General features: G+C 43.0%; 1 protein-coding gene across 7 annotated transcripts in view; it reads left to right on the forward strand.

Annotated features, from left to right (window-relative positions):
* The window catches only part of Mapk8 (mitogen-activated protein kinase 8), a 70427-nt gene extending 59013 nt beyond the window's left edge, over positions 1-11414 (forward strand). For 5 of the 7 annotated variants that reach the window (XM_048339211.1, XM_048339212.1, XM_048339210.1 and 2 more), the window contains 2 exons: positions 2936-3013; positions 6989-11414. In XM_048339211.1, coding sequence (XP_048195168.1) covers positions 2936-3013; positions 6989-7134 — 224 coding nt within the window. In that variant the 3' untranslated portion in view covers positions 7135-11414. Of the gene's footprint in view, positions 1-2935; positions 3014-6983 lie in introns of all 7 variants that reach the window. The other 2 variants (XM_048339215.1, XM_048339216.1) reach the window with 2 other exon arrangements.
* The last annotated feature ends 6060 nt before the right edge of the window (positions 11415-17474 follow it).

The raw sequence follows: 17474 nt of genomic DNA on the forward strand, positions 1-17474 counted from the left end.
TTTTGCTCTTTTATGGCAATACTGAGGATTGAACTCAGGGCCACATGCTTGCTAGGCAAGCACTCTACCTTTGAGCATATCCTGTTTCTTTTACTTCAGCTTTTTTTTTTTTCAGATAGGGCTTCTTGCAAAACTGACTTCTGATCTAACATATATAACCTCCTTTTTATCTTACCTTAAAATGGAAATAACAGACCTGTTTTGGAAGACTTGATTGTGTAAATACTTGAAAAAGCAAAAGGGACTGGGGATGTATAAACCCGCACAGGTAACCCCATCTATAAATTTATTTTGTCTACATTGACTTTGAGAGATTCGTGGCTAGCAGAGCACAGCAGAGTAGACTTAGGTAGAGCCTAGCAGCTCTGAGCATGTAAAATGCAGTCTCCCCCTTGGTTTATGTTAGACACCTATGTATGTCATAGAAACATCACAGGAAATGCTGTCTGCTGTGTTGCACTTTGGGGGGGCCGGGGTTAGAGTCACTGTCCCGACTAGCTGGCCATGAACTCTCAGTCCCCTGAGTGGCTGGAGTCACAGTGCACAGAGTACCACTGGGCCTATCCAGAGATCCTTTCTAGTTTGTAGACTTTTTTTTTTTTTTAACAATCTCATTACATAGCTCGAAGATGGGCTTGAATTCACTGTGTTATCCACACTGATCCCAAACACTCAGTCTCCTGCCTTCCAGGCATGGACCTCCATGCCCCGCTTGAAAGTAATCTCTTCAGTAGATGTTCTAACTTGCAAGCACCCACCCACAGCATCAGAATCACTTAGCAGAATGATGCTGGGGGAGGCACCCATACCAAGAGGCAACACCCTGTGTTTCTTCACAGTGATGCAGCCGTACAGTTGTCCTCTCTGTCCCTAACCCTGTGGGAGACCGAGATCTGGTACAGGTGTGTTTTGGGTGGTGCTAGAGTGTTCTGCTGGGTTACTTGAAAGGAGCTGAAGTGCATAGCCACCTGCTTCCATTGTAAAATCTGTTTAGATTCCATTCTGACTAAAGAAGCTCCCACGTACTCTTCTCATTTACATGTTTGTAATATCTGGTTGAGCACATCTTGTGTGCCACGCAGTTAGTAAGAAGCAGAAGTAAGACAAACATATTTGTGCAGGCCCTCATTGAAACAGAATTTTTCATAGAAGAGAATGCTGTGTGGCATGATACAGTATAACACGGGTATGGTAGAATAGAAACATTATCCTTAATAGAAAGACTGTCCTTAAACCAATTTAAGAAAAATTACCACCAATTTTTCTTTCTTTGAGTATAATTTATAGTTGAGGTTCAAAGAATTGTTAATACCCACGAATCTCAGACTGATATTTACAGATTCTGTGTTATTATAAGAACACTGTTTGAAGTACTTGGGGAACATTTTGACTTAGAAACACATCCCTTAGCCAGGCACTGGTGGCTCACACCTGTAATTCCTAGGTATTCAGGAGGCTGAGGTCTGTTTGTGGTTTGAAGCCAGCCTGGGCAGGAAAGTCCATGTTATCTCCAGTAAACTGCTGAAAAAAAAAAAAAAGCCAGAAGTGATGCTGTAGCTCAAGTGGTAGAGCACTAGCCTTGAGCACAAAATGGCTTAGGAACAGTGCCCAGGCCCTGAATTCAAACCCCAGGACTGGGGGTGGGGGGAGGGGAGAACTTTCCTGGGCAGGAAAGTCTGAGAGACTCTTATCTCCAGTTAACCAAAAAGCTGGAAGTGGAGCTGTGGCTCAAATGATAGAGTGCTAGACTTGAGGGGGGGTGGGGGGAGGGGAAGCTCAGGGACAGCACCCAAGTCCTGAATTCAAGCCCCACTTCTGGCAAAAAATTCTTGAAGTCTGGGGGTTCCTCAAAAAACTAAACATACGACCCAGCTATTCTACTCCTGGGCATCTGCCCTGAACATGATAAACCAGGATATGACAAGGACACCTGCACATCCATGTTCATTGCCACACTGTTCACACTAGCCAAGTTAGGGAAACAACCCAAATGCCCCACTAGAGATGAATAGATCCAAAAAACGGGTGTACCGTGGAATTTTTTTTTTCCAATCCTGGGAGTTGGGACTCAGGGCCTGAGCACTGTCCCTGGCTTATTTTTGCTAGCACTCTACCTCTTAGCCACAGTGCCACTTCTAGCCTTTTCTGTTTATGTGGTGCTGAGGAATCGAACCCAGGTCTTTATGCAGGTAGGCAAGCATTCTACCACTAAGCCACATCCCCAGTCTATACAATGGAATATTACACAGTCATTAAAAAAATAATGTCATTTGCAGGGAAATGGATGAATCTAGAGCAAATCATGTTAAGTGAGTTAAGCCAAGACCAGAGACATAAACAGCGCATGTTCTCCCTGATTTAGGGAAGTTAGATCTAAAACGCACTGGGGTATGACAAATTACACAGAACTCCAGATATGGTGAGACCAAAAGAGGATAGTCTTAGGAGACAAATCACAAAGTGATTCTGACCCAGGTGCCTCTTCTAATGTATATAAAATAATAGAAATACTGAAATGAACTCGAAAGATGCAGAAACAAAGGACTTTTTTCTTAATTTTTTTTTCATTTGCTGATGACTCTGTGTATTCTTTTCCTTGCTTACATTAGGTGTATTTACATGCACATCTGGGGGAGGGTCGGGGGAGGGCACAGAATGAGGGAAAATGGGAAAAAGGTTCAGCAATGGAGCACTGGCTGCACAGGCCATGGAGGAGAGTGAATTCGATCTGGGAGGAGAGGGGAGGGAGGGAACAGGTAAGAATGAGGGAACAGATGACACTATGCAGTAGAAAATGTACTTGTTACCTGATGTATGTAAAGGTGACCCCGCTATATATCACCTTTAGAACAACAATAAGGTAATTTAGAAAAAACAAACACGAGATACTGGTTTTTAGACTTTGAAGTTTACTTTGTTCTCTTCTCTTTTTCAGAATTGATATACAAGGAAGTGATGGATTTAGAAGAGAGAACCAAGAATGGAGTTATACGGGGGCAGCCATCTCCTTTAGGTTGGTTCCAATAGAAGCTTAGTTGAGATTTCAGTTTTGTTCTTGTGTTGTAATCTTTAATGAACTGAAACCTGCAGTTCTTTTCTTATTTACTGTCATTATTTTTAAATTATAACTTAGTTAGCTAAATTAGCAGACACCATTATCCCAATATGTTGTGTTGATAAACTGGTAATTGATTCATAAAATGCTTATCTTCTGTCATAACTAACATCTTGTTGTAGAAATTTAAAACCCATTTTCAATACACTTCTTTTTCTATCATTTTAATAGTCTTTCTTTGAATAAGACAAGCTTCTCTCCAAAATTTGGCACATGGGATGCCTTGCACTGCCTTTTTTTCATATATTTAATTTGTTGAACCAAGACAGTAACATGAAACCAGAAGGGCAAAGTGTTCATTCTCAAAGAAAAATGTTGGTGTAGGGAGTTAAAAGACTTTTCAGTCATAAACAGATCTTAATCTTGACACATAAATAAAGAATTGAGTGAAAAATATTAGATGGCAAGTCATATGTACGTATTAACATGTGCCTATCACATGACAGACATTCCTCCCCTAAAACCTCAAGGTAGGGATTATTTTGTATACTCTACAGATGAGAAAACTAGAATTCACAAAAAGAGCCTAAAATTGCAAACCAGTTATGTGGAAAAGCTAGTTCAGAGGGCTCCCATAGTCCTGCTTCCTCCAGCTGACAGAGCCACCTCCAGCTACAGAGGTTAGGGCAATTTGGTGGGCTAGGTGAAACTGAGTTGAGCTTGAGAGACTAATTTTTGTTTGAAAAGATGAGCTAATCTCACACTTGGCCCTCCTGCCTTTGTCTTCTGTGCTAGAGTTATGGTGTGAGCCACCATGCCCAGCTCTGAGATTCTGTGCTGCTCAGCAACCTCATGAGATGATACGTGTAAAGAAACAGCCCTGGGTGAAGTGCACTGGCACACACTTTGCTTATTGCTTGTATTAGCTCAATTGTAATTATTCACTTGCCTTCTAGATTGATTGATCTACTGTGAACCTATGAACCCTTTAAAGCCTTTTTTTTTTTTAACTTGTGCCAGACATGGAGCTTGAACTCAGGTCATGGGCTCTGAGCACTGTGTCTGAGTTTTTTTGCTCAAAGCTAACCTACCACTCAAACCAAGAATTTTATCCTAATCCATTTTGATTCCAAGGGCCAAGCATAATGTTTTATACCAAAAGCAAGAATATGAATAAATCTCCTGAATGTATGATGTTCCTCAGTGATTTCTCACTGGGACATAGGACATTAAGAAAATAAAATTGTAAGGATTAATTTTTTTTAATACATACATGACGTAGCCAGTATGCTGGCACATGCATTCTGGCAGTGCCTGTAATCCTAGCACCAGGGGCTGATGTGGAAGGATCATGAGTCAAGTGAAGCTGGAGTTGGGGCCTTGCCTCAAACAGTAACAAAAATGGTCTCTGATCTTGAATTTAAAAACTATGCTGTTCCAACTCATCTAAAACTCTCATCTACATTCTAAGGAAATAACAAAAATACCAGAGCATCTTGTTTCTGGGTCAGACTTGTAACTGTAGTGTCCAGTAATCCAGGTTTTGCTATAAACCTGACTGCTTAATTTTAGTGTTCTCCTTTTGACATTTTGCTTATATTAGAATTGTGTATTTTAAGTTCTTCAAGTACAGTTTTCTGAATCTCATAATGTAGATCCTGTTGAATGTATAAATTGCTTTAACAGCTTTTGTCCATTTTGGAAGTGAATAAAAGTTTACTTATAACAAATTAAAGCCCACATTGCAAATGCTTTAAGGTATGGTAGGATCTGCTGGTGATGCATAGTAGTAAGTGAATTGTTTGTGGTCCTGGGTAGGACATGAAAAGTCTATTGTTGGGAACAAGTTGATACTTGGGCATATGCAGCATCCTGGTGAGCAGCAGCACAACGTGAGCATCAAGTGGGATCAATAGGGTGGGCATATATCTTCTTAATTTGCAAGTGAATAACTTGAATCCTAGGTAACACTTTCTTATGGTCATAAAGCCAGTGAATAAGACAGGACTTGACATTTTCTGGAATCTCAACTATAGCATACAGAGTGTTAATGATTTAAGCTATTATAAAAGTATTCTGTTCTTTATCTGCGCAACATCAAAAAGAACCTTTGATAAATCAAGTGTAAGATAGTCATAGTACCATTTCTGACTTTTTTGTACAGAAATGATTGTCTGCTTACCTTTAGTTTGGTATTTGGCTGATATTAAAATGAGTTTACCTGTCCTGGCTGAGTATGTAAAGACTAACCCAAGAAGGAAATGGTGAAAGGACCTGAGGTTAAGGATGTTGCATGATAGATAGATATTAACATGCAGATGTTTGATATTTGCTTTAAAGGTCAGAGAACGCAAGTAGTTTTCTTAGGTACTTCTGATGTTCAGGTTTAAAGGATATCTCATTAAAATGCATTTTAAGAATTAATGTTTAGCTGGGCTCCAGTGGCTCACTCTTGTAACCCTAGTTATTCAGGAGGCTGAGGATCTTAATTTGAAGCTAGCCCAGGCAGGAAAATCTATGAGACTACTCTCCAATTAAGCACCCAAACAAGCCAGAAGTGGAGCTGTGACTCAAGGGATAGAACAGTAGCCTTGAGCACAAAAGCTCAGGGACAGTTCATGCTCCAGAACTGGCACACACAAAAAAAAGTTTAAGTTAATGTTTACTAGATTAAGAAATCTGGATAAAATGAAAGGATCCTGAACTAGAGACCAATGTAAAAAAAAATGTGTATAGAGGAATTCTTTCTTATAAACCATATTTATTGTGAGCCATAGAAAAGAGCCATGCGGCACTATGCAGAATGTACACTTCCTCACTTTTGCTGTAGCTGGGGACCACATGGTCTTCACTTGAGTACAGCATATTACCTCCCTTTTCTTTAGCCTCTTTTCTGTCTGAATTTAGATACTGCTTCCCCATCTCACTTTACTCTGTCTCTTGTAAAGTCCCATTTCTTCTGCTTTCCTAGCCCTCACCCTTTCCTCCCCTTACTGCCTCACCAGTTCCTTTGTTGCATTAGAGGCTAGCTCTCAGAGAACCTTCCCAGACAGAATGAGCTGTGATCTCAAGCTGTGATCTCAAACCGTGAGGTGCATGCATTGGGAGGCTGGGTCTCCTTGCACATGTTTGGTTTCAGCACCATTCAGTGCCTGATCCTCAACCTTAGGAATTTCACTCAGTGTTTGATTTATACCATCACTGTTCTTAAAAACGTACTTAAGTTATATTATTCTCATTTTGAATGACCCTTACTTAATGGTTCCAAACTTCTTACACATCTCCCATTCCCAGTGTGAATCCAACCCCCTGAAAGAATTTGTCAGTCCAGACAAAATGCAGTAAGTGCTGTTAAGTGCTGCTTTGGCAAAAGGAACCATTCGCTCATGTCTGTTTAATAAGTCCATATTTGCCTATATGTGAATTTTTTTTAGAACCAAAATAAAAGAGACCTGAGTTTACCTACCTTGGCCACTTGAGTTACCCTGGTAAGTCAGGTAATCTCAGGTAAACTGGGGCATTTGAACTAAGGGCCTTCCCAGTGAATGATTTAATCCATGTGTTGGCTTTGCTTTACAGCAAGGTATACCAGAAGTAGCCTTCAGACTTCTCCTTTAGTCAGTGAAAAGATATTATAATCATTTTTATAAGGAACTAATTTTTTTTAACTTTTATTAGACACCTGGTTGATTGAGATCCACTCTCCAACAAAGTTCTTAAACTGAAATACAAGTTAGTGGGAAAGACAAGGCTATAGGTTTATAAACACTCTTGTATTCTTACATAGAAAAGTATTTATGGTTATGTGTGTGTTACACTCAGGATCGATTGTGGTTGCTATTCTGTAGACCACTAAAGGTGGTCAGTACTGTATAAGAAGCTTGATCTGCAGCTCTCTGCAACTGATTTGCTGTTTTGTTTCTCATAGCACAGGTGCAGCAATGATCAATGGCTCTCAGCATCCATCGTCATCGTCGTCTGTCAATGATGTGTCTTCAATGTCAACAGATCCGACGTTGGCCTCGGATACAGACAGCAGTCTGGAAGCCTCAGCTGGACCTCTGGGCTGCTGTAGATGACTACTTGGGCCTTGTTGGGGGTGGGGAGGGATGGGAGTCAGTTAGTCATGGATAGAACTACTTTGAAAACAATTCAGTGGTCTTATTTTTGAGTGATTTTTTTCAAAAAAAATGTAGAATTCATTTTTTTAGTAAAGTAGTTTATTTTTTTTAATTTTAAGTGATGTAATTTAAAACCTAAGTTGTATTTTAAAACAGCAACAAAACTGTATTGTATTTTTGCTGTAATTAAGTGTATAATGTAAACCTAATTATTTTATCATGGTTTAAATTTTTGCATATTTGCTTTATCTTATGCTGCTGATTTTTTTTACTGAATTTGTAAGATTTTGTTTATCAAAGCAACTATTATGTGGTGACTTGCCTATATCATGACTTATTTAAGATTTTTATAGTTTTTTTATTAGAATTTATTTCAGATGTTTGTTCATGATGCTATCCTTCAGGGTTATGTGCATATCAATGAAATAACCCAGAGGAGTGAGGGAAGATAACCTGTAGCCGGTTACATTCAGGAATAACTACTGTAAATGGTGAACGTGTCAAGAGGCCTCCAGTTACTTGCTATTTGCCCATATGGTTTAGTTAGGAAATTGGTAGGCAAGCCTACCTAAATTCTTGTAAAAGCCCCATCACGTAAATGCAGAATAACTCAGAGCATGTCTTTTAAACGAGATGCCAGGCACACATGACCACCTCCTTGGTCTTTTCACCCCACTGACAGAAAGTCGACTCAAGGAAGATGATGTATTCTGCACATTTGTGGCATGCTCAAAACTTACGATCACATAAAGTCAAGAGGATACTTCATGAATAATACATTTCAACGCAAATAAACAGATCGTTCCCTTCTACTAGCTATGAGCCTGTTTTTGTACACACTAGAGTTAATTTCCTCAGGCCGTAGGTCCTAGCAGTGGTCTAGAGTCTGCTCTTTTCTCTTTAGTGCAGCCTCAGGCCCTTGGACCTTTCTGGTTTCCTACTCTCCTTGGAGGCTCAGTCAGTCAAGCACCAGTTCTCATGGTGTCCTGGCAGCTGGTTCTACCTGTAGCATCATCATATTTACACTAGCTGACAGGAGGTCCCAAAGCCTACTGCAATTTGTGTAGGTGACACATCAAATGAGCAATATATAGTTCATCTGAAAATAGTAGCACACAGCCATATGTAGGATATCATTTTCTAAGGACTGTTTCTTCACATTGAGCAGAGCAGGCATAAATGGTGGTCATTTAGTCCAAGTCTTTCATTTTTTATACCTGATTTTCAATAGAACACACGATGTGGATATTGAAAAGTGTAAGAATGGTGCTGCTCCTGACAAGTGTGTGTTAACTGTTTACATTTTATATCAGCAGATTTATTTCTCTATAACTGAATTTCTCCTAAGTCGTGTCTCATGAGTTCTGAAATAATGTCTGTAAAGGCCCAGGCACCTTTGTGGTATCTGGAACAAGAGGGATTTCATGTACTGAACTGGGGAATGCATACTGACATGAGCAGCGAGGTTCTAGGCAGAAGCCACTGGAGCATGTGACCAGCAGGAATAAGGACAGCTGCAACTCCGCAAATGTCTGAAAGCTTGCTTGGCATTTTATTTCTGTATTTACAGCAAACTTCTTCTGAATAAGATACTTTAGGTCATTGTTAATGTGCAATATGTAAGATGAAAATACAGTAGCCTTTTTATATACGTTGAAATATAGCAGGCTTGTCTTTGATGGTCTAAAACCTTGATTTCCGCCTCTCGGTTTTCATGGAGATCCTTTGTGACTCCTGTGATAGAGTGTGTTCATTTACTAGCAAATTAGACTTTTGAGAATATGATGCAAGCTGGAGAATCACAGGATTTGGAGTCGTGATGTTAGCAGGAGTTTGAACATGAGTGTGTTCTTATTTTCCATTAGTTTCATAGATAATTAGCTTTGTCTTTTCTAGGGTATGTTGTCACAATTGCACTTTAACAGCTGACACACTTTCAGAAGTGTCCAGTGTTTTCTGTTTGGTTGCCACTAAGTCATCTCTCAGTGACGCAAGGAAAGCCCGTTCTGACTGTCGCTTGTAAATGCCAGCTCCCACTTGCCAACCATGATCTTTCAGTTGAATTCAAAGAAAACAAACTCATTGCTTAATGTAAACTAAAAAAATGCTTCACAAATTATGTCCTGAAAGAAAGGTCTGTTATGAAATGCTGCGTGCTCTACTTTTAAAAGAAATATATTGTCTAAACACACTGTCCCTCTGTGCTTAAAAAATGTTAATATGTATTTGTTTATTTTTGAGTCTTCAAGCATCTTAAACATTTGTTTTCGAAAAGAAATTACAAATAACATTTCTGTCAAGCAGTACTTGTGTTAAGCCACCTTTCTTGTAATTTGTTTTCAGTTTTATATTTCTAGTATGCCAATTGTCTTACTATCAGAAAAAGTGTGGTAGCCATGAATTACTGTTCAGCTGCTGTAGATTAGGAAAGACATCCATTCTTTGTCCATGTGTCTCTTATCCACTTGTGTGTGCTGACCATTTGTAAAGATACTGTTGTTGGGACTGTTTGGTTGTACTGTACATGAACAGAGCCTGAGCCCCTTCACACAGTTTGCCCAGTCATTTTCATTGTGCCATGATCCTTAGGCTGCTGGTCCCCCCAAGCTAGAACAAGCACAGCGTGCTCAGAGAAGCAGCAGCCTCCTGAGCGAGAAGGGCCCAAGAGATTGTGTATAGAGGAGCAGTTTTCTGGGAGCTTTTCTGTTCCTCTGCTCTAGGCTGATTGTACCATGTTGTCCAAACAGATGAAGGTGAAGAGGAACTGACCCCAGTCTCAGAGTGTGACCAGCAGCAGGCAAGTGAAGCCAATTTCTAGGTTACAAATCCAATTTGGTTTACACTATTGGCTAGTGTCTGCTACACCGTGGAGACTTCACTCTAGTCTGTGTTGCCTAGGCACTAGCCTGCACAACGTTCTAGGGTTAAAAATAATATATTTTCAGAAATACTGTTGTAGTTTGTGAGTGTTATTCATTAGTCACACATTAGTGTTAGAGTGGATGCATGATGCCCCTTGACCCTTGAGTAGAAAATGGAGCACCACCCTGCCCATCAGTAGCAGCCCTCTCCAGCGTCGCCTCCCCATGCCCTGTTGCGTTTAGTGTGCATTGTGTTTCTACTGAGCTCTTAGGATTTTCCTGAGTCACGGGAAATTCATTTGTCCTTAATGAATTGCAGGAAAGATGACAACATAAAAGGGCATTCAAGCAGAAATGTATAGTCTGGGGTAAGATTGGAAAATTTGTCAGAAAACCGACATCTTAATTATTTCAGAGTAACTGCTCTTTGTTGGAAGTGCTCTTCAGGAGAGTTTAGTAAGAGTCAACACTTCTGGCCATTTCCGGCTTAGATTCTCTTCATCACTGAAACTTCTGAGAACCTACTACCTGTGGATTTGTTTTGCACAATGTTCTCTTCTCACAATGACTTAAAATTAAACTAGGTTTTTATTGAACTACCTCACACTAATTTTTCTATGCTTTCTCAAGTAAGCTGTTGCCCTTCCTGTTAGATCTTTACTGAGTGTGACTTTACTGTGCGTTGAGTACTTAGTGGACAGTACCTACCAGTAAGTGTGTAAAATAGACAACCTTGCATCAGTAGGAGACGCTCACATGTAAAATCTGTAAATCTTGGAAAGTTGTGTTAGACATGCTTGTGGACATCATTACTGTCTGTTTTTGTAAGTAGAAACCTGCTCGTGATATCAGTCCATTCTTTACATTTTACAAAAGGAGTAAATCTTAGTAAATTTTACGAAGAAATAAATTACTTTTGTAGGCCCAATATTTGGTATATTTTTGAGAAGCTGTTAATCTTTTAGCTGAATGATGAAGTTAAGCTGAAGTAGCTGTCTACCTGGACTGAGACATCTATTTTCTCATTGCAGTCTTTTTTTTTTTTTCCTGTCCAACAGGTCTTTGAACCTGGAGACCCAAGTATGGTCTTTGATGTTTGTTTGCTTTTCTCCCAGTTCATGTCATTCCTTCCTCCTCCTCCTCCCTACCTTCCCTCTGTTCTGTTTCTCCCTTTCCCCTGCTCTCCCCACTCCTGGCCTCCCTCTCCTGTAGACAAAACAGAATGGGGCACTCTGTAGGGAATGCTGAGATCATTATTGTGGTTTTTAATCATTCATGCCCTAGTCATTGAACATGCACCACTGGAATGGAAACAATGTTATCTAGTATGTCAACTGGTTATATTATTTTAAATAAAAAAGAAAAAAGTGGTATGAACGTTATGAAAGTAAGAGTTTTTTCATTGGATACTAAACTTGTAATCAGATTTTTGTTTTATTTTCGGTGATTTTAGGATTTCTTGCAGATTGGAATAGAACAGATCTTGCCAAAGCAAATTTCTTAGATTGGAATTTTTATATATGTTGGAAAGTCACAGTTACCGGCATTGTTTTTGGCTTGCTATACCTTGCTTTTCTAGTGTTTGCAATCACAGTAGAAACTTTTAAGAAAGGAACTTTGCTTCAGTGTCCTTAACCTAGAAACTATATGGCTACTTGGCAAAAATAAGGATTTAAAACTGGGATCTTTGGAAACAAGCAGGGTGTTTTAGCTTGGAGTGTGCTCCAGGCTTCAGTGCGGGTGTCGTCCCGCCACCACTGGATGGGCTGCATGTGGGCATGCAGAGGCCCTGGCTGTGTGCCTGTCCAGCCTTGGTGACATTGCCGCATCTGCCCAGGCCTGCTCCATACAGCCTTGGCCTCCAGTCCTTTCATCTGCCCCCTGCTTGAGTGCTTCCTTCCCCTGCTCTTCCACATAGGAGAGCCATCCTAAGTAGGATGGAGCCTGCTGCTCCATTGCTATGAGATTTCTCACCAGCTATGCACTATTCCACACTCATTGGCATGGCCTCCAGTGACAAATTGAGTGGCAGAAGCAACCATCACAGTGTTGAGTTTAAACCTGTTTTTATTTGAATGGCTTCAAGTTTTTCCACCTAGCTATAAAACGGAGTCATTTCTGCTTTTGTTACAAAAAAAAAAAAAAATGTCAGGCACCAGGCTCACGCCTATAATCCTCTCTACTTGGGAGGCTGAATTCTGAGGATCACAGTTTGAGGCCAGCCCAGTCAAGAAAGTCTGCAAGACTAATCTCCAATTAAGCACCAAAAAAATCTTCAAGTACAGGTGTGGCTCAGGTTGTAGAATGCTAACCTTAAGAAAAAAGCTCAGGAACAACAACACCCAGGCTCTTGAGTTTGAACCCCAGGACCAGCACAAAACTAAAGGGGCCATTAATCATACATACAAGTACGGGTTTCTTTGTACTGATTGTGTGGTTTAAAATTTTTAGCTACACAGGACACACCACCAATATTGCTGACCATTTGGAACTAGTAACTTGAAGTGTGCTTCATGAATGTTCAGTTTCGAACATGGTTTTTCATCTAATCCCAGTTTGTGAACATGAGGCTAAGTCTGCTGGAAAATGGGGCTAAGGAGATGAAATGGGGTGAAGTCTGCCTGATCTCACTTAAGTATAGGAGTAGAAGAACAAGGATGCTGCTGCAGGGACACACAGGTTGGGGGACAAGGAGTTGAGCGTTTTTCAAGTAAAGTGCATTTTTAGCTTTTCTGTAAGGAAGATTTGGAGAGCAGCGGGGTTCCATGCAATGTGCATGGGCCAGGCGTGGGGCAGCCAGCATGGCGCGTGAGGATACAGTGGGGGCTGGGAGTCGGCACTGAAGATAGGAGGGGTTGCTTTTGTCGTTTAGGCGGTGGGACCATTGGAAAGGCAATGGTGAGAGCAGTAGTGAGCAGGGTTCCTGGCCACGGGAGCAAGCCCAGGCAGGCTGGACGCCAGGCATGCACCATTGAGAGATGCAGTGGAGAGGGGGGCTCTCTCAAGATGCCTTGCCATCCCCTAGGTGGCCATGCCAGGATTCGCTCTGATGGTTGGGCAAACACCAGAACAAGAGGTGTACAGTTTGCACATCCCAGTTGGCAGGGCCCATGGCAGAACACAGCACAGATTGGGTCGATCATCACTTTCTGTCAGGAGGAGGAGGAAGGGGGCAATTGGCCCTTTAGCTTACAGGCTGTGGACCTCGATTTTTCTTTTGTGCCAATATTGGGGCTTGAACTCAGGGCCTCAGTGCTGTCCTTTAGCTGTTTTCACATGGGCCGGCACTTCACCATTGGACCACATCTCCACTTACTGCTTTTTGCTAGTTCTTTGGAGATAAGAGTCTCATCCATCTATCTGCCTGGGAGAGCTCAAAACCAGATCCTCAGATCTCAGTCTCCTGGTTAATTAGGACTATCAGCATAAGCCACTAGTACCTAGGAACCTCTTCAAACTTGTAGTGTTTCCACCTCAGGCCTGTGTTTGGTTGGGCCTCAGTTTCCCTGTGTGGACGGGGGAGGGGAAGCACCCCTTAGGTGACCGACAGCTGCCTGACAAGTGGGGCACAGGCTGTGATTGCTAAGGATGAGCACATGAATTGGGTGGTGCAGGCACTTGTAAAAACTAGACAGGAAAATAAGCCATGGCGATGTCTGGAGAGAAAGGGGGTAGACTAAGATGTTGTGGCAAAAAGAGAACCCCAAAGCACACACATCCTCAGGACATGAAACCTTGGGCCTGAAGAGGGGGAAATGAGGTCCTCTTAGGACAAGTTCCAACTCCCCTGAGCTGTGCTCAGCTGCTTCATGCACCACAAAAGAGTGGGAGCTCCTTTGTGGGTTCAGGGTTTCTGTGTGGATGGGTTTGGTGAATGTCCATGAAGATATAAGCAATGGAGCTGCAGATTGATGTCTTGGAAACAGCCAGAAATGGCATCATGGAAAAATGAGTGAGAAAGATGCATTCTGGGCGGTTTCAAAACTACGCCCTGGCTAGTGTCTTCTGGTGAATATACACAGAATAGTTTGATAGGAACCAAGTGCTGTTTTCTCCCCTTGGGTTTGATGTACTGGAAAAAAAAAACCCGCAAGCCTCGAAACCACTCTCCCCAAATTTCGGTTGGATGTGGTATCCCCTGCCCCATGTGGCCTGAACCCCGCCCTGCATTTCCTTTCCACACAGACTAAAAGCAAAGGGAAGTCACCATGGAGAATCCATCTTTGCCTGGTGCACTTGACCTGGCCTTTGTGGAGCCAGCTGTGGGGCAGGCAGGGAGCTGGGAGGAGGTCAACTGCCTGGTTAATATAGCAATGCCCAGATGTTGCCACTAAAGTTGGCCTGTCCTATTCAACCATTTTCAGCTGTCAGCTTAACACCGGGACCAGCACTAGCACTCGATAGGTGAGTCTTGGTCTTCATTCTGGACCCACTACCTACATAGCCAAAAATGCTTTGTGTGGGCAAAGCATTTCCTGGCCAAGTGTGCCCCTCTTCCTGGATGTCAGAGAAGGCAATGTGCATTTCTCTCAACCCACCTGGCCCCTGTCTTCTCAGCAGACACCCCTCTTCTCTTTCTGACTTTTCTTCCTAGATAAGGTCCCTCTTCCTTGTCTGTCTGCCATCTCAGCAGCTCCCCTTGCTTCTGTGCCCCATTCCTGTGAGAACTTAGTGCCCATGTGTGTCTTCACCTCTGCAGCTTCTGGGGCCCCTCATTCTTGACTTGAGTACCCACTCCCTGATTATTGTTGCACACCTGTGTTCTCTCCAGCCAAAGGAGCCTTGTTAAAACACTGATTTGAAGCTCTTGGATGCTTCCTTGCTTCCCCTAGAATAAAGATATATTTTACCATGGTCTCTGAGTCCTATGCTCTCTTGCCCCTGGCCCGCACTGCCCATGACTTGTTTTGCATCGCTTTTATGAAATGCCTGAGATAGAGAAAAGGTTTGGACTCAAAATTTGGGGATTTTTCTCCTTGATTAGCAAAAGAAGGAAGAGAAAGGAACTGGGGTCCCATAAACTCCATCAGTGGTACATACCCAATAACCTAAAGACCTTCCACAAAGTCCCTCCTCAAAGGCTCCTCCACTTCCCTGTAGCCTGCAGGACATAGCCCTTCGGTGATAGTGCCCATGCACACTACTGCAAACCAAACCAAACCAAGCCCCCTCACTCAGGGCCCCCAGCGCTCCCACCTCTCCCACAGTTCCTCTTCCCCTCAGCTCTCAGCTCACATGGCATCTGGGAGAGGGCTTTCTGCCAAGCTGTAAAAAGCGAGCCTCCTGGGACCATCCTATCCCAGGATCTTTACTGTGACTGTATCTCCCCTCATCTCTCTCATTTCCTTATCTCTTACTCCACTAGAAGGGAAGTTCTATCAAAAGCCACAACTGTATGGTCACATTCCCTCTGGCCAATGGGGTGCAGAACCTTGTGAATCTCTAGTGGACATCATATGCAGGAAGGAAGTCCTGACCCTAAGCAAAGGTTAACAATTTGCTTCCATTCTCCCTCCTTGGTCTCAGGGATCTCCCTTTTCCCATCAGACCATCCTCCCTCTCCCAGCCCCACCTGGTGTGCTTTCTGTTGCAGCGCTCATCTGGCTTCCTGTGTACAGCTCCATCAGCAGCATCTCCACTGTGTCCAGCCAGCATCAGCGTGCACAAAGGAGGAAGGCAGGCCCTGGCAGGCTTCCTGGTTTGGAACGAGTCCCTCTGGGGGCTGGGTCCCTGAGTTCCCAATACTTCCATCACCAGAGAAGTGCAGAGAATGTCACTTGCACTCTAAGGCACAAATAGGATGTGTGTGTAAAGTGTGTGGCACTGCTAGTCTCTGAGACTGAGATTGGCTTCCTTTAGACTGAAGGCCTCAAGGGGTCAGCTTCCCCACCTCATGGCTGTGCAAGGGCAAGCCAGGCCCTCGGCACTCTTAACTAAAGCTTTGCTCAGCTTTTTCTCCCATCCTTATCAGACCACAACCCCTGGAGACTGCATGCGCTCGACAGTGGGCTTGGTGGGTGATAACCAGGAGGAGCAACATGCTTGGTGGAAAGCTGTGATTCCTGGCCCAGGTGGTAAGTCAGCACAAGGCACAGTGGTGGCAGAGCCAATGGCATGGCTTTGATAGAAGCCGGGGCAGAGGCGCCAATGTCAGAGAGGGGCAGGGTCTGTAAAACATGCCGGAACTGTTAAGGAAGCTGGGCATCTGTGGCCCATGCCTGTAATCCTAGCTATCAGGAAGCTGAGATCTGAGGATTGAGATTCAAAACCAGTCCAGGCAGGAAAGTCTGCGAGACTCTTCAGTTAACCACCAGAAAAGCGGAAGTGGTGCCTGGCTCAAGTGGTAGAGATAGAGAGCCTTGAGCTAAAGAGCTCAGGGACAGCGCCCAGGCCCAGAGTTCAAACCCCAACCCCCCAAAAAAGAACTTTAGTGACCTCACATGACCCCACGTGGCATCCCTTCCAAAACTCTTCCACTGCACAGAGGTCAGTTCCTGTTTCATCATTCAAAAGGTAACCCTAACCCCTGTACCTCAAAATTGTACCTTCTTTTTTTTAAGTGCATACATTAGTCAGGAGTGGTGGTGTAGGCTTGTAATCCAACTACTGGAGAATTGGGGGCGGGGGGGGGGGGGCAGCGGAGGGAGGATGGCAAACCCAAGGCTAGTAGGCAGTTAGTAATACCTTCTCTCCAAAACACACAAAGGTTGAGGTTATGGCCCAAGTGGCAGCTTCAGACCCTAGGTTCAATCCCTATTACAATTATTTGTTAAGACTGCTTTTGTTGTTGTTGTTGTAGTGTTAGAAGTCATACTCATTTGCCAGACTTCTAAGCTGAGCTTGCTGGTGACTTTTCGGGGCTGTTTCTGACTTCTAGGGGTTTGGGTTGGTTTTGTGCAGTGCTGGAGGCTTTTCCCAGCGTAGGCAGGCTCTGCCAAAGAGCCCTCCATTGCTGGTTTTCCCTCTCTAAAGCCAAACAGTAAATTTAAATCAGTTTATAAGAATCCTAGGGCTTTTTCTAAAATCAACTTCTCAGTAAATGATTCATCCATTGTGACTTTGTTCTGCTGAGACTTTCTGAAGTACTCCCAAGCTTATTCCATCATGGGGCTTGAACTCAGGGCCTGGGCACTTTTGCTCAATGCAACACTCTACCACTTTGAGCCACAGCTCTACTTCCTGATTTTTTGTTGTTGTTTTTGAGTGGCTAATTGGATATAAGAATCTCACAGGGACTTTTCTGCCCAGGCTGGCTTTGAACTATGATCCTCTGATCTCAGCCTCCTGAGTAGCTAGGATTACAGGCATGAGACACCAGTACCCGGCTCTTGTTTCTTTTGGTTGTTGCAGCTCGAACTCAATGCCTAGGCTCTGTCCCTGAGTTTCTGTACTCAAGGCTAATGCTCTACCACTTTGAGCCACGGCTCCCTTTCTGAT

The sequence above is a fragment of the Perognathus longimembris genome, chromosome 2 (assembly GCF_023159225.1).
Source record: "Perognathus longimembris pacificus isolate PPM17 chromosome 2, ASM2315922v1, whole genome shotgun sequence".
In the NCBI taxonomy this organism is placed as follows: Eukaryota; Metazoa; Chordata; class Mammalia; order Rodentia; family Heteromyidae; genus Perognathus; species Perognathus longimembris.